General features: G+C 43.2%; 1 protein-coding gene across 10 annotated transcripts in view; it reads left to right on the forward strand.

Annotated features, from left to right (window-relative positions):
• LOC129857635 (C-terminal-binding protein 2-like) overlaps positions 1–27961 on the forward strand; it is a 134499-nt gene that overhangs the window by 98313 nt on the left and 8225 nt on the right. For 7 of the 10 annotated variants that reach the window (XR_008759936.1, XM_055926087.1, XM_055926094.1 and 4 more), the window contains 2 exons: positions 5294–5359; positions 25970–26124. Coding sequence is in view for 9 of the 10 variants with exons in the window: in XM_055926087.1 (XP_055782062.1) it covers positions 5294–5359; positions 25970–26124 (221 nt within the window). In the remaining variant the exon portion in view is untranslated. Of the gene's footprint in view, positions 1–5293; positions 5360–13563; positions 14402–25969; positions 26125–27961 lie in introns of those variants that run through there. The other 3 variants (XM_055926109.1, XM_055926153.1, XM_055926119.1) reach the window with 2 other exon arrangements.

The following is a 27961-nucleotide window of genomic DNA, read 5'->3' on the forward strand; positions in this document are numbered from 1 at the left end:
TGTAGTGATCACAATATAGTAGCCATATCTAGGAAAAGTTCCAAAGGATGGGCCTAATAAAGTGTGTAAGAGGTCAAACAATAAGTTTTGTAGTGATTCTTATGTTGTTGATGTAAAGAATGTGTTGGTCCGTGGTTTGTAATGAGAAGCAACCAGATGCTGCACTTGACACATTTATGAAATTGCTTATCCCAGTTACTAATAAGCATGTGCCCATTAAGAAAATGAATTTAAAAACTGTTAAATCCCTGCGGATTGATGAAGAATTGACAATAATGTATGGTTGAGAGGGATGAGGCAAAATAAATGGCAAATAAGTCTGACTGCACAACCAATTGGCAAACATACTGCAAATTGAGAAATCATGTGACTAAACTGGATAAAAAGAAGAATCTACAATATGAAACAAAGCTAAATGACAAAGAATGATGGTAAAAAGCTTTGGAACACATTCAATGAAATGTTGGGCAAAAAGGCGAACTCCGCTCCATCATTCATTGAATCAGATGGCTCATTAATCATCAAACCCACGGATATTGCCAACTACTTGAATTATTTTTTTAATTGGTAAGATTAGCAAACTTAGGCATGACATGCCAGCAACAAATTCTGACACTACACATCCAAGTATATCTAACCAAATTATGTAAGACAAGCATTGTTATTTTGAATTCTGTGAAGTGAGTGTTGGAAGAGGCAAAAAAATTGTTGTCTATCAGCAATGACAAGCCACCGGGGTCTGGCAACTTGGATAGAAAATTACTGAGAATAATAGCGAACGATATTGCCACTCCTATTTGTCATATCTTCAATTTAAGCCTACTAGAAAGTGTGTGCCCTCAGGCCTGGAAGGAAGCAAAAGTCATTCTACTACCTAAGAATAGTAACTGGCTCAAACTATTGAAAGAATTTGACCAGATACAATGCTATTTTACAGTGAACAAATTGACAACAGACTTTCAGCAGGCTTATTGGGAAGGAAATTAAACATGCACAGCACTTACACAAATGACTGATTCTTGTGTATAAAGAGTTACCTGTCTAACAGAACACAGAGGGTGTTCATTAATAGAAGCCTATCCAACATAATCCAGGTAGAATCAGGAATTCCACAGGGCAGCTGTCTGGGGCCCCTTTTTAAAATCTTTACTAACGACATACCACTGGCTTTGAGTAAAAGCAGATGACTCAACACTATACACGTCACCTACTACAGCAACTGAAATGACTGCAACACTTAAAGAGCTGCAGTTCGTTTCAGAATGGGTGGCAAGGAATAAGTTGGTCCTAAGTATTTCAAAAACTAAAAGCATTGTATTTGGTACAAATCATTCACTAAACCCTAAACTTGAACTAAATCTTGTAATGAATAATGTGGAAATTGAGCAAGTTGAGGTGACTAAACTGTTTGGACTAACCCCGGATTGTTAACTGTCATGGTCAAAACATATTGATACAACAGTAGCTAAGATGGGGAGAAGTCTGTCCATAATAAAAAGCTGCCCTGCCTTAACAGCACTATCAACGAGGCGGGTCCTACAGGCCCTAGTTTTGTCGCACCTGGACAACTGTTCAGTTGTGGTCAGGTGCCACAAAGAGACTTAGAAAAATTCCAATTGGCTCAGAACGGGGCAGCACGGCTGGCCCTTAATGTACACGGAGAGTTACAATGAATAATATGCTTGTCAATCTCTCCTGGCTCAAAGTGGAGGAGATATTGACTTAATCACACCCATGCAGACCCCACGAGACATGCCACCAGAGGTCTCTTCACAGTCCCAAAATCCAGAACAGACTATGGGAGGCGCACAGTACTACATAGAGCCATGACTACATGACTCTATTCCACATCAAGCAACTCATGCAAGCATTAAAATTAGATTAAAGAAAAAATACAAATATCCCTTATGGAACAGCGGGGACCGTGAAGCAACACAAACATAGGCACAGACACATGCATACATAGGCACAGACACATGCATACATACACACAATAACATACACACTATACACACATGCACACATGGATTTTGTGTTGTAGGTATGTGGTAGTAGAGTAGGGACCGGAGGTCACACACTTAATGTATTATGAAATTAGTTTTTGAATGTATTGTAATGTTTTTAAATTGTATAACTGCTTTAATTTTGCTGGATCCGAGGAAGAGGGGGAGACATAATAAATAGAAATGTGAATGCAAAGATGACTCGGACCACAATATAGGTGAAGTGAACTGGCAAAAGAGTTGAATCCTCATTCAAAGGCAAGGGCTGTGTGAATACAAAGAGAACGGAGGTCTTTAGATTTTTTTTGACCCCAGAGTTCACTTTAAAGAGGACTGGGATCGGTTCTTAAAATGACTATAATGAAAACACCCTTAAGCTTCTCTCAACCCCAGAGCGATGTTTTCTCCCGTGTGATCTCCGGGGAAGTAGCCTATCATTTTTGCAAGCAGTGACCTTTCGGTTGAAACACCAAATCAATAAAGTGTACTTTCCAACAGATGGGCTCGGGACTATAAAATAGATGGCTCTCCTGTTCTTACCACTTTGCCCAGTCATATTCAAGGTTAGAACTACCTTTCTCGGGATTCTGATACTTCTAGCCTTAATATGCATTTTTGATAAAATATCTACAGTATTTCACTTTTTAATGTATATAATATTGCTTCCTAGCCACCGTGCTTCTACACCTGCATTGCTTGCTGTTTTGTGTTTTAGGCTGGGTTTCTGTACAGCACTTTGAGACATCAGCTGATGTAACAAGGGCTTTATAAATACATATGATTGATTGATTGCTTACTAGGTGTTGTCCAATGAATTCTGTAACCACTCCCTCTTCAAATCAGGGTTGATTGGGAAAAGCTGTTCAAAAGAGGATATTGTATTATATCTTTGTACTCCCTGAAGAAGGCCATACAAATGAAGGCATTTTAATTAATTATATGAAGAGTGCCTTGGTTCCTCCTTTCTTTTCGTTGAATAGTTTACCCCTTTTACCAAAGAGCACCTTCTGTCTACACAATTATACTATTGTGGGTTTTGGTAGACAGAAGGTACCAGTCAAAAGTTTGGACACCCCGACTCATTCAAGGGTTTTTCTTTATTTTTACTATTTTTATAATTTTCTACATTGTAGAATAGTAGTGAAGACATTGAAACTATGAAATAACACATATGGAATCATGTAGTAACCAAAAAAAGTGTTAAACAAATCTAAATATATTTGTGATTTTTCAAAGTAGCCACCCTTTACCTGACAGCTTTACAAACTCTTGGCATTCTCTCAACCAGCTTCACCTGCAATGCTTTTCCAACAGTCTTGAAGGAGTTGCCACATGCTGAGCACTTGTTGGCTGCTTTTCCTTCACTCTGTGGTCCAACTCATCCCAAACCATCTCAACTGGGTTGAGGTCGGGTGATTGTGGAGGCCAGGTCATCTGATGCAGCACTCCATGTCACATAGTCCTTACACAGTCTGGAGGTGTGTTGGATCATTGTCCTGTTGAAAAACAAATTATAGTCCCACTAAGGGCAAACCAGATGGGATGGCATATTGCTGAAGAAGGCTGTGGTAGCCATGCTGGTTAAATGTGCCTTAAATTCTAAATAAATCCCTGACAGTGTCCTCAGCAAAGCACCCCACAGCATAACACCTTCTCATCCGTGCTTCACGGTGGGAACCACACATGCGGAAATAATCTGTGCACCTACTCTGCGTCTCACAAAGACATGGCAGTTGGAGTCAACAATCTCAAATTTGGACACATCAGACCAAAGGACAGTTTTCCACTGGTCTAATGTCCATTGCTAGTGTTTCTTGGCCCAAGCAAGTCTCTTCTTCTTATTGGTGTCCTTTAGTAGTGGTTTCTTTGTAGCAATTTGACCATGAAGGCCTGATTTCACGCGGTCTTCTCTGAACAGTTGATGTTGAGATGTGTCTGTTACTTGAACTCTGTGAAGCATTTATTTGGGCTGCAATTTCTGAGGCTGGTGACTCAAATTAAATTGTCCTCTGCAGCAGAGATAACTCTGGGTCATCCATTCCTGTGGCGGTCCTCATGAGAGCCAGTTTCATCATGGCGCTTGATGGTTTTTGCGATGGCACTTGAAGAAATGTTCAAAGTTACGCATTTACTGAACTTCATGTCTTAAAGTAATGATGGATTGTCATTTCTCTTTGCTTATTTGAGCTGTCCTTACCATAATATGGACTTGGTATTTTACCAAATAGGGCTATATTATGTATACCCCCTACCTTGTCACAACACAACTGATTGGCATTAAGAAGGAACGAAATTACACAAATTTAATTTTAACAAGGCACACCTGTTAATTGAAATTCATTCCAGGTGACTACATCATGAAGCTGGTTGGGAGAATGCCAAGAGTGTGCAAAGCTGTCATCAAGGCAAAGGGTGGCTACTTTGAATAATCTCAAATATAAAATATATTTAGGTTTGTTGAACACTTTTTTGATTACTCCATGATTTTGTATGTGTTATATCTTAGTGGTGTAAAGTACTTAAGTAAAAATACTTTAAAGTACTACTTAGGTCATTTTTGGGGGGTATCTGTACTTTACTATTTATCTATTTTCACAACTTTTACTTCACTACATAGTTAAAGAAAATAATGTACTTTTTACTCCTTACATTTTCCCTTACACCCAAAAGTACTCGTTACATTTTGAGTCCTTAGCAGGACAGAAAATGGTCCAATTCACACACTTATCAACAGAACCTCACTGATGATCCCTACTGCCTCTGATCTGGCGGACACACTAAACACAAATGCATCGTTTGTAAATTATGTCTGACTGTTGGAATGTGCCCTTGGCTATCCGTAAATAAAAAAATATTTTAAAAATTGTGCTGTCTGGTTTGCTTAATATACTTAAGTATATTTAAAACCAAATACTTTTAGACTTATACTCAAGTAGTAATTTACTGGGTGACTTTTACTTGAGTCATTTGCTATTAAGGTATCTTTACTTTTACTCAAGTATGACAATTGAGTACTTTTTCCACCACTTCACTATTATTTTACAATGTAGAAAATAGTAAAAATAAAGAACAAACCTGGAATTAGTAGGTATGTTCAAACTTTTGACTGGTACTGTATATAAATACGGTGTCTAAAAACCCGTTTTCACTTTGTCGTTATAGGCTATTGTGTGTAGATTGATAATGTTTTATTTGATCAATATTAGAGTAAGGCTGTTACGTAACAAAATGTGGACAAAGTCAAGGGGTCTGAATACTGTATATGGCTGAGTGGCACCTCTTCTTCTTAGGTCCTCCCTGGGAGAGCTTGCACTCAGATGCATGGATGCCAGCCACACAGCTTGATGCCAGTCCAGGTCAGTATGCGCGTGAGACACTAGCTGCTCTTCACTAGTGTGATGGCCATTAGGATATGAGGTTCTCTAGATGGTAGATTATATTTTAAATGGGTTCAGTTTTTACATTAACACACAATTGTTCTAGGATTAAAGATGCACTCTCGAACTTTATAATTTCAGCCAGTAGTTTTGAGTGGTGCTCACAATCCATAAGTGGTCCCAGTTTATTGTGTACTACATCATCCGTTTCATTTGTAAAGTCCTTTTATTTCATTATTTTTTGCAATTTGTATGATATGAAACACATCAAATTCATACTATATGCATTTGTTGTGCTTAAAATCATTGAGTGCATCTTTGAGGCATTGATTCAGTGTGCATTAGGCTAGATACTGTATACTACCGTTTTCTGCCCTATGCGCTGGCCGGCGGGACGGGGATGAGACGAGATTTATACTACTGTGGACCAGCTCTGCAGGCTGCATGGTGATGGGGGAGGGGCTTTGTGATGGCGTAGTCAGACAACAGCTAAGGATGGGGTTGCCATGGATATGAGATGAGGCTGTCAGCAGCACCCACCCCCTGTCTGAGGGTGAAGGTCAGGGTGTAATCTTGGTTGCAGGTCAAAGGTGATGACCTTTTATCATGCCTTTCAGTGAGTCCTCTCGAGAGGTTGTGTAATGGGCAGGGTTCTTGAATTTGGCACTCTGCAATTCAAGTACTGGAATACATTGGAAATCAGACATTTTCTCAAGTTGGTACTTGAAAGAACAGAAAATGATCAAATATGTTAACATGAAAAATATTAGAAACATTTATTGGTCTTGCAAATTCATTTCCAGGCAGACTACCGGGTTTTATTTTCTGAAGTGTTTTGCGTTCTGGTTGCCAGGCGAGCGCGCTCATTCCACCCACACTGCCACTCAGCCAGGCAGGTACAGAACTGAATGATTAGGCGCCGCCAAACGTCACATTGATTGCTAAAATGCCGGGCAAATGTAGATTCATTCCTGCCTAGCAGGATATCAATGTTTATGAATGGGTTTTGCCAGAACCAACCAGGGATGTAGTGGAGGGTAAACGTTACCACGCCTTTTTATTTGTGAAATAGCATTTACTAGCCTTTTAATTAGATAATTATTGTTAACCCACTTATTGCGTTGATCAACGCTCAGAAGGCTTCTTGATCGGATTTCTAATCGCGCTTACCTCTGCAAACGAGTGGAATCATGAATGATTTATGTATGCTCGTTATGCTCGCCTACTCCCCCGGATTTGCCTTGTTAGCAGCGCATTCATTCAACGCTCTGCTCAACGGGAAACTCCACCCACGACATAGGCCGAGAGGAGAAACAAGCTACCTTAGCCTAGACCTACAGTGTTAAGTAGCAAAGAGACGCCGCTAACAGTGGGAAAGTTTTTAACTTCGCCCGACTCCTGGAGTTTCAACAGACATCCCCCAAACAAAAAAAAAACCTGACTCTCTGAGAATGAGTGTACAACTGGTAAATAGTCGCTGATATTTCAGTCAGATCTCCAGCTAGCTAGGTAGCTCAAGGGCTCTGGCTATTAGCCAGGTAGCTATCTATATCTAGCTAGCTAGAAGGATGAAGTTTTTTATTTATTTTATTTATTTTATTTCACCTTTATTTAACCAGGTAGGCTAGTTGAGAACAAGTTCTCATTTGCAACTGCGACCTGGCCAAGATAAAGCATAGCAGTGTGAACAGACAACAACACAGAGTTACACATGGAGTAAACAATAAACAAGTCAATAACATGGTAGAAAAAAAAGAGAATCTATATACAATGTGTGCAAAAGGCATGAGGTAGGAGTTAGAAGCTAACGTTGAACGTAGCCAAACCTCAGCAGGAGCAGTTGACTGAAATGAAGCTAGCTATAATCAAAAGATTGGCTACTGTAAGTTCTCATAACAAAATCAATTTTCTTTATACAGAGTAGTGAGTCAGGCTGCAATGAAGGAGGGAAAGGAGATACATAGAGAGAGGGAGCATTGGATCAAGCAGGGAGAGAGGTTAGTAGTACAGTGGTTCCCAAACTTGGGGTCCGGGACCCATGTGGGGTCTCCTAAGATTTAAGTAGAGTTCCCTGAGAGAATATTTAATCTTATCAAACACATGAATAAATAACTTGTTTCTCTTCAAATGGGTATAGAATACAATATTTTAGAGTCAATTATAAGGGCCTTTTATAGTGTCAGAATTCATTTACATGTCATTATGTGTTGGGACAGCCTGTGGTACCTAAAATGTTGTGAAATATAAAGAGAATTTAGAGTTGCAAAGAAAAAGCCATATCTCAGATTGGCCAATAAAAATAAATTATTAAGATGGGCAAAAGAACAGACACTGGACAGAGGAACTCTGTCTAGAAAGCCAGCATCCCGGAGTTGCCTCTTCACTTGTGACGTTGAGACTGGTGTTTTGCGGGTACTATTTAATGAAGCTGCCAGTTGAGGACTTGTGAGGGTTTCTGTTTGCGCTGTTCTGTGAAGGGCGTACTACTCAGCGTTATACGAGATCTTCAGTTTCTTGGCAATTTCTCGCATGGAATAGCCTTCATTTCTCAGAACAAGAATAGACTGATGAGTTTCAGAAGAAAGATATTTGTTTCTGGCCATTTTGAGCCTGCAATTGAACCCTCAAATGCTGATGCTCCAGATACTCAACTAGCCTAAAGAAGGCCAGTTTTATTGCTTCTTTAATCAACACAACCATTTTCAGCTGTGCTAACATAATTGCAAAAGGGTTTTCTTATGATCAATTAGCCTTTTAAAAGGATAAACTTGGATTAGCTAACACAACGTGCCATTGGAACACAGGAGTGATGGTTGCTGATAATGGGCCTCTGTACACCTATGTAGATATTCCATAAAAAATCTGCCGTTTCCAGCTACAATATTCATTTACAACATTAACAATATGTACACTGTATTTCTGATCAGTTTGATGTTATTTAAAGGACAAAAAATATATTTTATAAAAAAAAAAAAAGACATTTCTAATTGACCACAAACTTTTGAACGGTAGTGTATATATAAATATAGTATATAATAATATATAATATTCCATAGCAATTTCTAATAACTTTTAATCTGAATGATACACTATGGTTTGGTAGATGAGAAAGAGTGAGGACGGCTGAGGACTGACAGTGTGAGAGAGAGAGTTGGAGTACGAAAATGAAAATCAAAGGGGAATGAAATGAAAGAAGAGAAATTTGAAACCCTATCCAACCCCTCCACTCCTCCTCCCTCTTTCACACTCTCTCTTCTCCTTCTCCTTCTCTTATACTCTTTATCTCTCTGCCAAGCAGGAAGTCACATTGAATAATTCATCCAGAGAAAATGAAAACTTCATGGCTATTAAATTACAGAGCAGAAGTGGCTGCACTAACCTTGTTTTCCACAGATGAGAATATATGGGAATATAGAGGCTTTGCAGGGTTGAAATGCTTTACTACACTGGCTGACTGTGTTTTACCAGAGGGAGGCCATCTTGGAAAAGGAACCTCATTTTCTGTGTGACTGTAGAGTAGTAGCTGTAAGGGAATAGCCCTTCAGGGTTATGATTCCTGCTCTCCACCTCGACACGTGTCCCTTATTCTCTGTCCTTATTCTAGCTTGTCTTTTATGTTGCTTTTATACCTTGAGGTATCTGCCTGACAAAAGGATCTGCTGCGATCTGATGATAATGTGTCTGGATCTAATGGCTTTGTAATTAAAAAAAATATATATTTTGCGATTAAATTCTTATCCAACTTCTAAACCTTATGTGAGGGATTTCGCGTAAACGACCTCACCTAGGATTTAATTCCACACACACCAGCAGCACATGAATGTGTTTGCTCATTAAGGCTCTAGCGCTGAGTCAGTCACTATCATCAGGTTTCCGGCAAGACAACATCAGGACTGATAAGCAAGCTTCGCTACACCTCCTTTATCTTGTCCAGCTGTGTGTGTGTGTAAGTGTGTAAATGGTGTGTGTTTTCCTGTAACTCCATCCCTGGTGTTGTGAGCTGACATCTCCCCAAACAGCTTTCTGCCTTCAGCTGGAACAGAGCCCAGCTGTGTGTGTGTGTGTGTGTGTGTGTGTGTGTGTGTGTGTGTGTGTGTGTTTGCGCAGGCCTGTGCGTGTACTTGCATGCATGTGTGTGTATGACTTATCACTTACTGTATGTGTGTCTTTGTGCATTTCTCTGTAGACAGTATTTAGGAGGAGGGTATAGGGGAGCTTTTCTCTCTCCCTCTCTCTATCACTGTGTTACCAGGCCAGATGGCTCATGTCACACAGAGAGGAAAGCGATGGAGAGCGCAGAATGAGAAAAGAGGAGCTCCAGAGTTGAGACACCCACCCCCAAGATACATCTGGAGTCCACCTGCTGCTGTGCCATCCTCTCTCTCTCTCTCTCTCTCTCTCTCTCTCTCTCTCTCTCTCTCTCTCTCTCTCTCTCTCTCTGTCTCTCTCTGTCTCTCTCTGTCTCTCTCTGTCTCTCTCTGTCTCTCTCTGTCTCTCTCTCTCTCTCTCTTTTTCTCTCTCTCTCTCTCTTTTTCTCTCTCTCTCTCTCTTTTTCTCTCAAACAAACACACAAAGCCGGCGGGTTAACATCAATTAGCGACAATATGCAGAACGTGTCTTCTACTAGGCTGACACATTGGTGGATGTACATTGAGCATACCAAACATTAGGGACACCTTTCTAATATTGAGTTGCACCCCCTTTTGCCCTTAGAACAGCCTCTACAAGGTGTTGACAGTGTTCTACAGCGATGCTGGCCCATGTTGACTAATGCATGTTGACTAATGCTTCCCACAATTGTGTCAAGTTGGCTGGATGACCTTTGGGTGGACCTTTCACCTTTCACCTGGATTTACCTCGTCAGTGTATGTTATGGAAAGAGCAGGTGTTCTTAATATTTTGTATACTCTGTAGTTTGGGTTTGGTTAATGAAGTCATTGAAACAAGCTTTGTCATTGATATGTTAGGCATAGATGCCATTTCTAACATGTGTCAATTAATGGTGTTCCATTCTTGCACACTGATGAGGTGTTTGTTTGTTCCTAGACGGTTGGGGTGTGGTTGAAGGCGGACTTCTTAACCTGTATTTCTAAATCCTTTAAAGTCCTGTTGTGGAGAATTTTGTCGGTGAGCTCCAGCCCTGGCTTAAATTGACTCCTTCAGACTACTATCCCTAGAAGTAAACAACCTATTCGTCCTGTGTTGGGGTTTAAAATACCACTGAGCCGAACTAAACTGTTAAAGAGTGCAAGTGTGTTTAATACCTTGATTACATTGTGCCTCAATTTAATCATGGTATGAAATGATTGTATTTGAAAAGAATCATTTCTTACCTTGATAACATTGAGAAACGATCACCTATCTATTTTTTATTTATTCGTGGGAATACTTGGGACAGATTTCCTACATTAAACACATTTTTAGCTTAATTCCTGGTGACTTTTTTTGTTTGTTGACCAAAACTAAAATGCCCCTCACCCGGTTTTGGCCCGCGGGCCGCCTGTTGCCAACCCCTACTCTACAGTTTGTGTATTCTGGCAGGGGAAGCTCAGCTCTATACTCTCCCTCTGTGTCTCTGACCTGGTTTTGTCTGACTGAGTTTGGCTGAGAATGAATTAACCCTTCACTGCTGTCACTGCCACCAAGCCCACTGGAGGAGTGGGTTCAGAAAAGGGTTAACATCATGTGTGTGTGTGTGTGTGTGAGCACGTTTCTATGTAGGTGTGCATGTCCTATGGTTGTCTACGTTAATGTATTGTCATTACAAATTGGTGACACAAGCCACCAAACCATGTGAGGTTGTGAACATTAAGGGACAACATGCAGCTGATTGTAGGAGAGGTTACTTTGCTGGGAACATGCCAGTGATTTTTCCAGATTTCCAGTTCTTTGTCGACGTAATCGTTTAGGAATCCTTAACTGCAGTCTCATTCTTCTGTGTTTTTTTGTGTATGCGTGCGCATTCATTTGTATATTTTTGTTTATTTGTCGTGTGTCTGTTTTACTTAATGTTGGCAGGGGATGATGTTGATATTTTACTGCAATCTTTTGTTGATCTGTTAGACATTAGATGGACAATGCAGGTTTCAGAGAAAAATGCACCATATGTGTACTTCAGTGATTGGGTTTGAACAGGGTTGGGGAGTAACTGATTACATGTATTCCGTTACATGTAAGGTATTACACAAAAAAAGGTAACTGTAATCTGTTACCAGCAAAAATATTGTAATCAGATTACAGGTACTTCTGTAAATCTTTGACACTTCTGTTGTCTCAATGACATTCAAATCAGCATTGAAAAAAGGCACAAATGTAAGTTTGTTCCACCTGAGCGAGTCTGACCATAAGTCAGAGACCACTATGATGACACACCACATGTGTTTGATGGATCGCGGGAAAAGTGCAGGAATAGGCTTTTGTAGGCTACAGTCCAAGCTATGTCTTCCAATGGTGCGACTGCTGTCGTTGAATACACCCTTGGAGGTAAGGATGACAGCAGTGGTGTAGTCTACGGCGATACGGATATCACTTACTATTTATATCTACATAGCACATTGATGTGAATCACACTGCTGCTCTCTCATTTAGCTATTTGCGCCTCATGGATTGTGGTTGTTGTGGATGGCTGTTCACAAATCTAAATTTGTATTTTAACCCAATAATGATTGAATTCAAGAAGTTTAAGCTGCCTCAATCATTGTTTTTGAAACCAGTGGACAGCCAGTGAAAAATGTGCTCTTGCAACAGCTGCATAGTGCGGATCCCAGCCTATGGAATCAACTGGGGCTTTTATTGCTCAATCTAATTCATGCTGATAAAAAAAATTAAGCCATTGGCCTAATAGAAACATGCTCAAACTCGCCCACTTTTGATAGACTTAAAGGGGCAATCTGTAGTTGCTACATCAATTGGACATATACATTTTATATATATATATATTCATTCTTGAAGAATATAACTTAAGTGCCTAAGCGCCTAAGCTTAACTTAAGCTTAGTTCAACTGTCACACTCCATGAGAACCCAAAATATTTTCTTCAATGTTTGTAAACATTGTAAATGTAAACAAACCGTGTATAGCCTCATAACATGGATAAAACAATAATTTTGATATCATGGATGGTCAGTCCTTGCATCCATAGCTCTGTCGATTAATCTGAGATTGGTTACATTTCTCCAGGCCCATCCATTGTTTACCAAAACAGAGGCGGGGCGCCCATTTTGTTATTGTTTCATCTTTGGGTTTGCCCTTTAAACAGCTGCATATTATCAAGATAAAGTGTAACCAACAAAAAGGTTAACAATAGGCCTATAGCAAATGCAGCATATGGCATTCATTTTTCACATGTAAATAGCACTTTTCAGTAGTGCTCAAAGCATGCCATTCAATGAGCGAAGCATTTATTTTTCAACTCAAATCAATGAGCCCAATCAGTCCTCCATGATAACAAAATAAACAACAGAGTAGGGCTGGCTATTAAGTCCTTAGTTTTGGGGTCATGTTCAGGTGTAACAATTTGGCTAATCTCCACTTCCAAATTTCCAAGTCCTATTCTTGAAGATCAAAGGGTATAACATTTATTGGAATGACTGGAATTCTGATAGACTTTATTTTTTAATGTAAAGATATAATTTAATCGTATTAATATATGTAGTAGAAAGCGATGGGTTAGAAGAAGCCTACATAACCAACCCATAAAGTAAAAATTAACATCCAAATATGGCCAGCTATGTAAACTTTAACATTGATTTGTCCTGCAATAGATGTCGTTCAATGGGTAACTTACGTTTTTGTCTTCTTCTAATGCCTGCCGCCCCCTTTATTTAACTAGGCACGCCAGTTAAGAACAAATTCTTATTTTACAATGACGGCCTACCCCGGCCAAACCTAACCTGGGCGACGCTGGGCCAATTGTGCATCGCCCTTTGGGACTCCCGATCACGGCCGGTTGTGATACAGCCCCGGATCGAACCAGGGTCTGTAGTGATGCCTCTAGCACTGAGATGCAGTGCCTTAGACTGCTGCCTGACTCGGGAGGATTACAACTGCAACAGATTACATTTACAAAGTAACCTACCCAACTCTGGTTTTGAAAATGAACGGGATGTTTTGTGAAGAATGGAGGAAGGGGGAAGCAGGAGAGAAATAACAGAGTGTGAAAAGGAGGGAGAGGGAAAGTGGAAAAAAAGGGGCTGGCATTCTTAAAATGCTGTGAAGGCCAGATCACAAATAATAAAACTGAGAGTGAGGAAAAGGGGGAAGGGGAAAAAATAAGGGAAGGAAAATGTGTTGAGTGCGAGCAGAGCGAACGGAAGAGTGAGTTGTCCACGCCAGGAGCGCCGCACCACACCACTCGTTTTGACTGGAACTCCTTTATGGATTTTTTCTTTTCATTTTTCTCTTTTTTCCCTACGTAGCTGGGGCTCTCTGGTTTGCTCACTTGTTTTCCCTGTCTTTTCTTTCTTCCTTTCTTTCTCGCTCTCGGCCTCACACAAAGGCTGGTGGAGAAAGCCTGCGATCTAAATAGCCAGAACGGAGTGTGCAGTAGGGAGGGAGGGATAGAGAGGAAGACAAAGACGGAGAGAGAAGATATTTGCGATCGACGAGAGGAGAAGAGAGAAGATTTGCTGGCAGATGCTGACTGGAAAAGAGCTGTTTATGCCCCGGAGGGAAAAGAAGTGACGCTTCTTCTCAGTCCGAACCTATTCATAATCCTACCAACCTAACCCACCCTGCCCTGACCCCCCCCTCCCTACTGCCCCTGTTACCCCCCACACGGCTCTCAAGTATGGAACAGCTGAGGGTAAGGTGAAGGGTGCTTTTGGACAACGAGTGGCGGATAGAGACTGAGCAAGAAGAAAGGAGAGAGGGAGGGGGAGAAAGAGAGGAGGCGGCGGCGGAGGGGATACCCTCAGGACACACTCGGAGAATCCCCCCTGCCCACTTTTCTTTTTTTTTCTTTCGTTCTGCCATTGTCATGTGCCTCCCTTAATCTGAAGAATGTGGAGACCGCATTTCCCAGGCAAGGAGCATGTTTCCTGTTGGTCGTTCTGTGTGTGTGTGCGTGCGTGCGCGCGTATGTGTAAGTGTACCTGTGTGGGGTGTCATGTATGGAAGCATGTGTGTAGGGGGGGGGGGGGGGGGGGGCTGTAAGGCTTGAGGCAATTGAACCTCAGCCTGTCTGCAATGACGTGTGTCATGAAAGAATGTGTGTGTGTGTGCATCTGTCTCTCCACTTGGCTTGAAACCAGTGAACTCTGTAAATCAAAAGGGAAGGTAAGCAAAGTAAGTGAACAGGGAAGAACAAGGGGGGGGCTGTAATTGAGTGTTGGGAGGTGGTCATTGAAGAAAGGTCATGCGTGTTACCAGGAGTATGAGTGAGTGATGTCTGCATTTGTCTGCGTTTGTCTGTGTGTGTGGTGTTCATGCATGTTCTTATACAGTGTTTAGCTCCGTTGTAAACAGTATGTTTATTACCACAATAAATCCCAGAGAGTCTGTCTACATGGCAGGCAGTGCTGTGTGTGTGTGTGTGTGTGTTTTTTCCTCCCTGTGGTGTATGTACGGTCCATGTGTGGTAGTTTCCTGTGTAAAGAATGCCAGGGTGGTTGAATGGGAGCTGAAGTGTGCTGTCCACTAGTCGCCTGCTTTTGTCTCTGGCCCCCCAACTGTGCTCTAGAGAGTGAGCCTCTCTGGGGAAGCACAAAGGCTGCCATTTAGGAAGACGGACGTTCTTTCTCGTCTTCCTCTATCATGGGTCTCATTATCTCTCATTCGCTCTCCCCCTCTCCCAGCTCCTCCACTCTCTTATTTCCTTGTATCTCTTCTCCCTTTCTCTCTCTGTCCCCCTTTCTGCCCTTTCTTTTGGCAGGGGAGGGGTTGGTTGGTGGGGCTGGTGACAGGGCAGGGGCAGCAGGGTGGTGATGAGAGTGGGGAAGGATGGCATGCAGAGGGAGGACAAGCGGGGGCTTTGTGTGTCTATAGGGGGGATAGGGTTGGGGGGGGGGGGGGGGGGGGGGGGGATATGGTCCAGATGGGGTCTGGAAGAAAAAACCTGCCAACAAAAGAAGATGATATGTTCTTTACCCTCTTGCTCTCTGTTTCTCTTGCTCACACACACACATGTACACACACACACATATACACATACAGTATGTACCTTAACTCGTGTTATGACCCCGTGCTGATTCATCCTGTACAATAGTGAGTCCTGACCTTTTCCTTATTCCTTCTATATAGAGGGTTAGAGGGGTACCGGGAAACTATGCTTTGTGTGTGCCTCTTTGTGTGTCCATGTGTATTGTGCGTGTGTTAAAAAAAAAAAAAAAATGTTATGCATGTGGATTGAGAGCTGGCCCTCTGAGGCAGTGCAATGTTCCAGTGCTCTGGCAGAGCTCCAGTAGAAATGAGAGAGAACTCCAGAGAGAGAAGCGCTGCCGTCTCACTACCCATCCATGTACTGTCTCTGCACCAGGACTTAAACCATGCTGCTTTTGGCTACTGACCAGCCATAGAGACACGTTACACTTGTTCATGCTCCTGGCATATATTGATACACAAAGACATAACACATTCACATACCTCTCTTTGTTGTTTTCTTAGTTGGAGTCAGAACCTCTTTCTCTCGGTGTACCAGTTTTGGAGGCCTGTTAGTTTGGGTGAAGATGTCTGTCTCACCACTGGTTGCCATATTGAGTCAGGAGAGTGAGACCCCCACTCTGAGCCAAACTGTAACCATGGCCTCAGCTAGGGAGTTGCTAGGTAACAAGAACCAGCTGTTGGTCCTAAGCCATTGAGCTGTTTTGGCTCTTCATCTACAGTAGGAAAGAGAGCAGTTTCTATAAAACCCCATTCTGAGCTCGGCGACCGCACCGCGGCAGAGCCCTGACATCACCATGCCATGGAAAATCCTCCTCACTTCCTTTTGTTTTCTCCGTTTCTTTTTTATTGTTCAACGGCCAGGGTAGAAATATTGACTGTATCACACACATATGATACAGTCATATGGGATGGCGGATATCAGGGTATTCGAAATACATGTCTTTTTTGTATATGGTTATATTTGTATACTTACGTTTTTAACCTGAGCACTGCTGTTCAAGGGAGAGAGGCTGCCGCTCTATTGCTGCAGCTGCAGAGGTGCCGGTGTATGTGGTCAGATCGGAGCGAGCAGACAGAAGGAGAGAGGCAACTCGGCTACAGACAAGACTAGCTAACGTGTAGGACCCACAATGTTATTTATCATCTAATATAACAGTGCCTTTCTTGACTAGAGTAGCCAGTTAGCTATAGCTAGCTAGGCTAATTGAGGCCACATGTTGTGATTTCTCCCCAATTATTCAGATAAAATAACAACCTACCTGTTGGTTGCTCATTGTAGACTACTTTTTCTCATTTTGCTAACTTTAATTCCATAATTTAATTCCCATCTTGCATGGCATTAGTAAACAAACTCTCCACTAGCTAGACATTGAGCCTCTTTGCCGATTTGATTGGCCAACATAAACAACAAGCTACACAGGTGAAGGCTACCGGTTGGCTACCAGTCTTTTTATGGGGGCACGTCATAAAAACTAAATTGAAAAGTTTGTTGTTTTATAAAATGTATAATTTGGGGCCTCTCGAGTGGCGCGGTGGTTGCTGGGAGTTGCTGGGCGCAGGGCACGCTGAAGCGGTCGCCAGGTGTACGGTGCTTCCTCCGACACATTGGTGCGACACATTGGTGCGGCTGGCTTCCGGGTTAGAGGGCATTGTGTCAAGAGGCAGTGCGGCTTGGTTGGGTTGTGTTTCGGAGGACGCATGGCCCTCGACCTTCTCCTCTCCCGAGTCCGTACGGGAGTTGCAGGGATGAGACAAGATTGTAACTACCAATTGGATACTGTGAAATTGGGTTAAAAAAAACCACATATAAATGCATAATTTGAAATGTCATGGTATATTCATGTATGCAACAATGTCACATGGATATTTTAATTACATTTAGAAAAAGCCTTTTCAGGGTTATCATTTTTTTTCTTGCAAAAAGGAATACTCACACAAGTTAAAGTCCGTTCGAATATTTGAATAACCGTGCACATTTCTCCCCATAATCTGTCGCGGAAAACCTGATCGGAGGACAGGGGGAGTGCAACACTCCCTTATTTAGTCAAACTATCTCACTGTTTTATTAGCAAGTATGCTAAACTGTTTGTTTCCAGATGGGACATTGTTGCTGGAGCTATGCAGCGTGTAAACAACAACGTATCAGGTATGTGAGACAGTCCTTGGTGTCTCAAGGTGGTTCATTTCTACCTCAAAGCTGGGTCTTCTGTCAGGAAAATCGTACAAACAGCTGACAGCTAGAGTCTTTTAAAGTAAAAGGGAAATGAGGCACACACAAATATCACATATCACTAATTCTGTTATTTGAAGGGTGCTTTGAAGAAGGGTACAAAGTGAGTTAGCTTACAAATGACTGCATACAATAGGATGGAAGCTACTAATGAAATACAACTCAAGTTCCAAGAGAAACTGATGAGAAAATTAAAATGAGGAATTGTTTCTCAATTGTTCTGCTCTCTTTTGGATACGATTCTCCTCTAAATCTGTGACTCTCACCCTCTGGCAGCAGAGAATAAGAGTTGTCTGATTCTATTTCTGTTGTCAGAATCCAGAAAGGTTTTTAGGGGCAGAAAATCTGGGCTTATCTGTGGTTGGATGCTCATGTCTCTCTGCTCTCTGACAGCTTGGTTCATACTGGCCTGGTGTCAATCTCAAGGTCATCCCGGGAGCAGTAGCACAGCAACACTGCATGGTGGTGACACACTCCCTTGTGAGTCTCAGAGCAACGTCATCTATTGGTTGTGTTAGTGTTCTGTGATAATAATGCAGAGGAAATCAGAGTAAAATTGTCTACATTTGTTTCCACTTAAGCAAATAGACCATTACGTAGCTCAGTGTAGTAATTGATTATCTATTAACTATGAAGTGCATCATTGTATCAAATTGTTGGCTTCAAAAGTTACAGTGGCATCTTTATTCACTAAAACAAAGGGCTCATTTTATTTATTTATTTCCTCAAAATGAGCCTAATATTTTGTCTAGTGTGGAGTCTCTCCACCCTGTTTTGACTAGTGTTTACCCCCGCAATGGTTTCCTATGACACAGGTGTTGGGTGGGGCTCAGGTTAGCCTGCCAAACTCCCATGGTGCTAAACAGACCAGTGCCTTTAGTACAGAGGGTGAGACACATTGCCAAGTTGGATTAGAAGCCTGTAAGTGCTGATCTAGGACCAGCTGTGGTGGTGGGTTTGATTGGACACACAACTGTAACTTCGTGTCTGGTTCCCAGAACACACAGGTTCCTGGCGGAGGAAAAATATCAGGACCCACAACTAGGAACTTCATAGTTTTCCCTGGGTAGTTTTCATTTCAGTGGTCCTCAAGGGACCCTATTAGCTGTCTGTTCCTGCTAGCAAATTGGTTGAGAATCACTGCTTGAGTAGCTAAGTCTTGGTGTCTCTGGCAATGTTACTTATCACATGAGTGTGGTTCACAGAACCACGTGGGTTGCACAAGCACTGGCCCTGGACCAGCTGTGGTGATGAGATACCAGAGGACACATCAGTTCTGTAATGATGTGGGATCCCATGGGGAACAGAGCTAGTTAACAAGAGCAGCTGGACTGGATGAATCCAATCCAACTGTGTGTGTGTGCCTATGAGCAGTGTGCACATACAGTGCCTAAGGAAAGTATTCGGACCCCTGGACTTTTTCCACATTTTGTTAGGTTGCACTTATGGTATAATTGATACAATAGTTTTTCCCCCTCATCAATCTACACACAATACCCCATAACGACAGGGCAAAAACTGGATTTTAGGAACTTCTGCTAATTTATATATTTATATATTTTTTAAATAACTGAAATATTATATTTACATAAGTATTCAGACCCTTTATTTAGTACTTTGTTGAAGCACCTTGGGCAGCGACTACAGCCTTTAGTCTTCTTGGGAATGACACTACAAGCTTGGCACACCTGTATTTGGGGAGTTGATCCAATTCTTCTCTGCAGATCCTCTCAAACTCTGTGAGGTTGGATGGGGAGCGTTGCTGCACTGCTATTTTTAGGTCTCTCCAGAGATGTTCAAGACCGGGCTCTAGCTGGGCCACTCAAGGACATTGAGAGTTGTCCCGAAGCCACTCCTGCATTGTCTTGGCTGTGTGCTTAGGGTCGTTGTCCTGTTGGAAGGTGAACCTTCGCCCCAGTCTTAGGTCCTGAGCGCTCTGGAGCAGGTTTTCATTAAGGATCTCGCTGTACTTTGCTCTGTTCATCTTTGCCCTGATCCTGACTAGTCTCCCAGTTCCTGCTGCTGAAAAACATCCCCACAGCATGATGCTGTAACCACCATGCTTCACCGTAAGGATGGTGCCAGGTTTCCTCCAGACTTGACGCTTGGCATTCAGGCCAAAGAGTTCAATCTTGTTTCTCATGGTCTGAGAGTCTTTAGGTGCTTTTTGGCAAATTCCAAGTGGGCTGTCATGTGCCTTTTACTGAGGAGTGGCTTCCGTCTGGACATTCACTACCATAAAGGCCTGATTGGTGGAGTGCTGCAGAGATGGTTGTCTTTCTGCAAGGTTCTCCTAACTCCACAGAAGAACTCTAGAGCTCTGTCAGTGACCATCAGGTTGTTGGTTATCTCCCTGACCAAGGCCCTTCTCCCCCGATTGCACAGTTTGGCCAGGCAGCCAGCTCTATGAAGAGTCTTGCTGGTTCCAAACTTCTTCAATTTAAGAATGATGAAGGCCACTGTGTTCTTGTGGACCTTCAATGCTGCAGGCTGCATATCCTGAGGCTGGATTTTAACAGGCTAATCTAAAAACAAGGCTCCCTAGATTTTATCAGCATATTGAATGCGCGACCCGGGCTGGCAAAACTCTGGATCATTGTTACTCTAACTTCTGCAACGCATACAAAGCCCTCCCCCGCCCTCCTTTCGGAAAATCTGACCACGACTCCATTTTATCGCTCCCAGCCTATAGATAGAAACTAAAACAGGAAACGCCCGTGCTCAGGTCTGTTCAATGCCTGTCCGAGCAATCGGATTCCACGCTTCAAGATTGCTTCGATCACATGGACTGGGATATGTTCCGCATAGCGTCGGACAATAACATTGATGAATACGCTGATTCGGTGAGCAAGTTTATTAACAAGTGCATCGGTGATGTTGTACCCACAGCGACTATTAAAACCTTCCCCAACCAGAAACCGTGGATTGATGGCAGCATTCACGCAAAACTGAAAGCACGAACCACTGCTTTTAATCAGGGCAAGGCGACCGGAAACATAACCGAATACAAACAGTGTAGCTATTCCCTCCACAAGGCAATCAAACAAGCTAAGTGTCAGTATAGAGACAAAGTAGAGTCGCAATTCAACGGCTCAGACACGAGAGGTATGTGGTAGGGTCTACGGTCAATGACGGACTACGAAAAGAAAACAAGCCCCGTCGCGTACCACGATGTCTTGCTCCCAGACAAACTAAACAACTCTCCTCTCCTTCACTGCAGCCAACGTGAGTAAAACATTTAAACGTGTTAACCCTCGCAAGGCTGCCGGCCCAGACGGCATCCCTAGCCGCGTCCTCAGAGCATGCGCAGACCAGCTGGCTGGAGTGTTTACGGACATATTCAATCAATCCTTATCCCAGTCTGCTGTTCCCACATGCTTCAAGAGGGCCACCATTGTTCTTGTTCCCAAGAAAGCTAAGGTAACTGAGCTAAATGACTATCGCCCCGTAGCACTCACTTCCGTCATCATGAAGTGCTTTGAGCAACTAGTCAAGGACCATATCACCTCCACCCTACCTGACACCCTAGACCCACTCCAATTTGCTTACCGCCTCAATAGGTCCACAGACGACGCAATCACACTGCACAATGCCCTAACCCATCTGGACAAGAGGAATACCTATGTAAGAATGCTGTTCATCGACTACAGCTCAGCATTTAACACCATAGAAACCCTCCAAACTCGTCATTAAGCTCGAGGCCCTGGGTCTCGACCCCGCCCTGTGCAACTGGGTCCTGGACTTTCTGACGGGCCGCCCCCAGGTGGTGAGGGTAGGAAACAACATCTCCACCCCGCTGATCCCCAACACTGGGGCCCCACAAGGGTGTGTTCTCAGCCCTTTCCTGTACTCCCTGTTCACCCATGACTGCGTGGCCATGCACGCCTCCAACTCAATCATCAAGTTTGCAGAAGACACTACAGTGGTAGGCTTGATTAACAACAACAACGAGACGGCCTACAGGGAGGAGGTGAGGGCCCTCAGAGTGTGGTGTCAGGAAAATAACCTCACACTCAATGTCAACAAAACAAAGGAGAAGATCGTGGACTTCAGGAAACATTAGAGGGAGCAGCCCCCTATCCACATCGACAGGACAGTAGTGGAGAAGGTGGAAAGTTAAGTTCCTTGGCGTACACAACACGGACAAACTGAAATGGTCCACCCACACAGACAGCGTGGGGTTGAAGGCGCAGCAGTGCCTCTTCAACTCAGGAGGCTGAAGAAATTCGGCTTGTCACCAAAAACACAAACTTTTACAGATGCACAATCGAGAGCGTCCTGTCGGGCTGTATCACCGCCTGTTACGGCAACTGCTCCGCCCACAACCGTAAGGCTCTTTAGAGGGTAGTGAGGTCTGCACAACGCATCACCGGGGGCAAACTACCTGCCCTCCAGGACACCTACACCACCCGATGTCACAGGAAGGCCAAAAAGATCATCAAGGACAACAACCACCCAAGTTACTGCCTTTTCACCCCGCTATCATCCAGAAGGCGAGGTCAGTACAGGTGCATCAAAGCTGGGACCGAGAGACTGAAAAACAGCTTCTATCTCAAGGCCATCAGACTGTTAAACAGCTATCACTAACATTGAGTGGCTGCCGCCAACATACTGACTCAAATCTCTAGCCACTTTAATAATAAAAAATTGGATGTAATAAATGTATCACTAGCCACTTTAAACAATGCCACCACTTTATATAATGTTTACATACCCTACATTGCTCATCTCATATGTAAATACTGTACTCTATACCATCTACTGCATCTTACCTATGCCGTTCGGCCATCGCTCATCCACATATTTTTATGTATGTATTCTTATTCATTCCTTTACACTTGTGTGTATAAGGTAGTTGTTGTGAAATTGTTAGATTACTTGTTAGATATTACTGCATGGTCGGAACTAGAAGCACAAGCATTTCGCTACACTCGCATTAACATCTGCTAACCATGTGTATGTGAGCAATAAAATTTGAGGTGACTTTGATTATCTCTGCCTCGACACAATCCTGTCTCGGAGCTCTAAGGACAGTTCCTTCTACCTCATGGATTGGTTTTTGCTCTGACATGCATTGTTAAGTGTTGGACCTTATATAGTCAGGTGTGTGCCTTTTCAAATCATGTCCAATCAATTGAATTTACCACAGCTGGACTCCAAGTTGTAGAAACATCTCAAGGATGATCAATGGAAACAGGATGCACCTGAGCTCAATTTCGAGTCTCGTAGCAAAGGGTCTGAATACTTATGTAAATAATGTATTTTTGTTTTTTGTTTTTGTCATTATGGGGTATAGTGTGTAGATTGCTGAGGAAATTGTAACAAAATGTGGAAAAAGTCAAGGGGTCTGTATACTTTCTGAAGGCACTGTATGTGTGTGTGTACTGGTGAGTTTGTGCACTTGTGTGTGTGCATATCTGTTAATCTTCACTTTATTTTCAGATTACCCAGAACATGTATGCATACATTAGTACTGCATTATGGCATTACGAACATATTGGCACAGTATGGCGCTGTAGCACATTTGACGTGATGTGACTTGCATTTCACACAGGGTGTAGGCGTGACTTGCCTCCCAGGCTGCTTTAAGAAGCTCTTCAGAATTTGTGACCAGGTATTAGAACCTCATTAGGCTCTCATTAGTAGCTAATTAACCAGCAATGTATCATGTATTTAGCACAGCTTCTTATTCGGTCTTATTAGGGTGCTAGTATTAGCCACAAGGTAATAATGAATCGTAAGTATATTGACCCACTTCCTACAGTGTTTCCAGTTTTTCGCCAGCCTCTTACGAGAGGAGGGAGGGAGGGAGAATATCTTCCCAACCTTAAGGCCTATTGGACCTGCACACTGCAGCAAAAACACTACATGGCCAAAGATATGTGGACACCTCTTCAATTAGTAGATTTGGCCGTTTCAGCCACACCCGAGCACACGGCTATACAGAAGGAGGGAGACCTTCTGCTCCCAGCTATGTTGTGCTATGTTAATGGGGGTATTAGGAGACTGGTGTGTCTCTGTGGAACACTATAGCTATATTGACCTCACTCTTCCAGGGATATTGATGCTGTAGGTACCCTATTCACTCAATTGTAAAGAGCAATGTTGTCATGGCAATTTCCTTCCCCTGCGCTCCTTCATGTACAAGGCATTGAGAGTTTGACACAGTGACCGAAAGACTAGCCCATGATCAAATCTATGCACTAGTCTTTCCGAACTCCTCCACACTCACATGGCTCGGTGGTGACCTCAGTGGATACTGGCTGTCTGTCACAGCTGTGACATTATACAGGATGTCTATAGGGTGTACTATATGAAAATATGTTCCCCTACCATCACGTTATGATTTCACCCTCCCTGGTTACTGCCACCATGGTGAAATTCATACATTTATTAGGCTGGCTTCAGTTTAGGATTTAGCGGTTCGCTGTTTTTTGTTATCACAAAAAATGAAGGGAGAACCAAAGAGTGTTATTGCGAAGCAAAATATTTTGGTGTTACATTCTGACACATTTCTATGTATTCTCTTTTTGTATTCCTGATGCTATCTCGTGTTCTCATTCGACGGGCACAGGTTACAGTTCTGGAGACTGCTGAGAGAAAAGCTCAGATCTGCTCCCCAGCAGCACAGATGCCACTAAATAAAATATTTTATAATCCTGCCCAAATCCTGTAATCACCATGACAACAGCAGTAGGGCGCGATGGTGTGCACTTCCCCACTTTCCTTTTTTTTGTTCCATTCTGTCCAGTCACTCTTCTCTTTTTCTCTCTGTTTCCTTATTGAGTTGTATATCTGGACTTGGCTAGGTACTGTAGCTTACTGGTGTGTTACCATTGAAGCTCCAGGGATGGTGGTAGTGTGTGGTGTGTGCAGAAGGTTGAGAGATTGTGGTCTATAGTATGAGGCTGTAACAGATACAGAAGACAAGTGCATGTGTGATTTGCTTAGGTGTGTGTGCGTACACACACACACACACACACACACACACACACACACACACACACACACACACACACACACACACACACACACACACAAACTGCCTCTGCAGGGTTGTGGGTTGTGATAGGGTTGTGATAGGGTGGGAGTGACCTCAACCTCATGGAGTGAAAGGCCTTGTTCCCTGGTATCTGGAGTTACCTGGAGTCACATGAGACACAGAAGAGGTGTTGGTTATTTCAGGAAGTGTTGAGTGTGTGTTATTGATCTGTCTTACTAGGTGAGAGGGAGATGATAGTGGAGAATAGCACTCAGTCCAGTTTGAGTCAGAGCATTCATTGTATCAAACTGTCAGTCTTCACATCAAACATGTTGTTTAAGTGCATGGCTGTGAAAAGATTGCATACGCACATCCAATGTCTATGAGAAGGTTCTGTTCTGTTAAAAAGAGACTCTGCACATGCGGTCTATACTCCCATGTGGTTTATTTCTGACAATGTCTGACCCTTCAGGTTTTCACGAGGTTCCCTGTGTGTCTTACAGTACTCTACTGTAACTGCTGTGTGTCTTACAGTACTCTACTGTAACTGCTGTATGTCTTACAGTACTCTACTGTAACTGCTGTGTGTCTTACAGTACTCTACTGTAACTGCTGTATGTCTTACAGTACTCTACTGTAACTGCTGTGTGTCTTACAGTACTCTACTGTAACTGCTGTATGTCTTACAGTACTCTACTGTAACTGCTGTGTGTCTTACAGTACTCTACTGTAACTGCTGTATGTCTTACAGTACTCTACTGTAACTGCTGTGTGTCTTACAGTACTCTACTGTAACTGCTGTATGTCTTACAGTACTCTACTGTAACTGCTGTATGTCTTACAGTACTCTACTGTAACTGCTGTGTGTGCTTTAGGGAGGCTTCATAATTAACACCTCTCTCACTCTCTCTTTTTCTCTTTCTCTGTGTATCTCTCTCTCTCTCTCACTCTCTCTCTTTTTCTCTTTCTCTGTGTATCTCTCTCTCTCTCTCTCTCTCTCTCTCTCTCTCTCTCTCTCTCTCTCTCTCTCTCTCTCTCTCTCTCTCTCTCTCTCTCTCTCTCTCTCTCTCTCTCTCTCTCTCTCTCTCTCTCTCTGTGTCTCTCTCTCTCTCTCTCTCTGTGTCTCTCTCTCTCTCTCTCTCTGTCTCTCTCTCTCTCTCTCTCTCTGTGTCTCTCTCTCTCTCTCTCTCTGTCTCTCTCTCTCTCTCTCTCTCTGTGTCTCTCTCTCTCTCTCTCTCTGTCTCTCTGTGTCTCTCTCTCTCTATCTCTGCCTGTAGGTATCCGGCCCCAGATCATGAATGGGCCCATGCACCCTCGCCCCCTAGTGGCCCTGTTGGATGGACGTGACTGTACAGTCGAGATGCCCATCCTCAAAGACCTGGCCACTGTCGCCTTCTGTGATGCCCAGTCCACACAGGAGATCCATGAGAAGGTACAACACACACTTACCCACGTACGCCCACGCACACTCTTTCAGGCACTGACACGAGCATGCGTACACATACACGCACATGCGATACACTGAGACTGCATGGGCTTCCACGAAAGAATAAGCCTTAACAATGTGCATGCCCTCAATTCAAACTGTAGCTCTTTTCACCTCCCCCTCCTCTCCTCATTTTCCCCTGTATTCCCGCCCTCCTCCTCTTCTCTTTCTGTAACATAAAACTGATATTGCAGTAGAGTATATTGGCTCTCCCAGTGATTTCATTATGATTTAATGTCATTGGGTGACAGTGTGCTCCTCCTCTCCTCCTCCTCTGCTGGTTATGGTAAAGGAATGTCATAGTATACTGAGCTAGCTATATCTGCAATATACCAGTGCAAGATCAAATCTTCCCCTCTGTGTAAAGTACTAAATGTGCAAAAAGTTTGTGAAAGCTGCAATATGTAACTTTTTGGGCGATGCGACCAAATTCACAAAGAAATGTGAATTATAGATCTGTCAATATAATTGAAAGCAAGGCTAAGAAGCGGTAGATATGTTCTATGTGTGCTATTTCTATGCTTCCCATTCTTAATTTTTTGCATCTTTTGCTTTCAGTTTTGCTCACCAGCTTCAAACAGCTGAAAATACAAATTTTGTTATAGAAAATATATTTCACAGCGGTTTAGATGGTACAATGATTCTCTGCACAATGACTGCTTGTTTTGTCACATTGCTAAAGAGTAGAGCTGCTGCTTTCAAGGAGCGGTACTCTAACCCGGAAGCTTATAAGAAACCCTACTATGCCCTCCGTCGAACCATCAAATATGCAAAGCGTCAATACAGGACTAAGATCGATTCGTACTACACCAGCTCCGACACTCGTTGGATGTGGCAAACTATTACAGACTACAAAGGGAAGCACAGCCGAGAGCTGCCCAGTGACACGAGCCAACCAGACGAGCTAAACTACTTCTATGCTTGCTTCGAGGCAAGTAACACTGAAACATGCATGAGAGCATCAGCTGTTCCGGAAGACTGTGTGATCGCGCTCTCGGCAGGCGACGTGAGTAAGACCTTTATACAGGTCAACATTCACAAGGCCTCAGGGCTAGACGGATTACCAGGACGTTTGCTCCGAGCATGTGCTGACCAACTGGCAAGTGTCTTCACTGACATTTTCAACTCCCTGTCCGAGTCTGTAATACCAACATGTTTCAAGCAGACCACCATAGACCCTGGCCCAAGAACACTAAGGTAACCTGCCTAAATGACTACCGACCCGTAGCGCTCACGTCTGTAGCCATGAAGTGCTTTGAAAGGCTGGCCATGGCTCACATCAACACCATTATCCCAGAAATCCTAGACCCACTCCAATTTGCATACCGCACCAACAGATCCACAGATGATGCAATCTCTATTGCACTCCACACTGCCTTTTCACACCTGGACAAAAGGAACACCTGTGTGAGAAGGTTATTCATTGACTACAGCTCAGCGTTCAACACCATAGTGCCCTCAAAGCCCATCACTAAGCTAAGGACCCTGGGACTAAACACCTCCCTCTGGAACTGACTCCTGGACTTCCAGACGGGCCGTCCCCCAAGTGGTAAGGGTACGTAGCAACACATCTGCCACGCTGATCCTCAACACTGAAGCTCCTCAGGGGTGCATGCTCAGTCCCCTCCTGTACACCCTGTTCACTCCTGACTGCACGGCCAGGCACGACTCCAACACCATCATTAAGTTTGCTGATGACACAACAGTGGTAGGCCTGATCATCGACAATGACGAGACAGCCTATAGGGAGGAGGTCAGAGACCTGGCAGTGTGGTGCCAGGAC

The sequence above is a fragment of the Salvelinus fontinalis genome, chromosome 1, assembly GCF_029448725.1.
Source record: "Salvelinus fontinalis isolate EN_2023a chromosome 1, ASM2944872v1, whole genome shotgun sequence".
Taxonomy (NCBI): Eukaryota; Metazoa; Chordata; class Actinopteri; order Salmoniformes; family Salmonidae; genus Salvelinus; species Salvelinus fontinalis.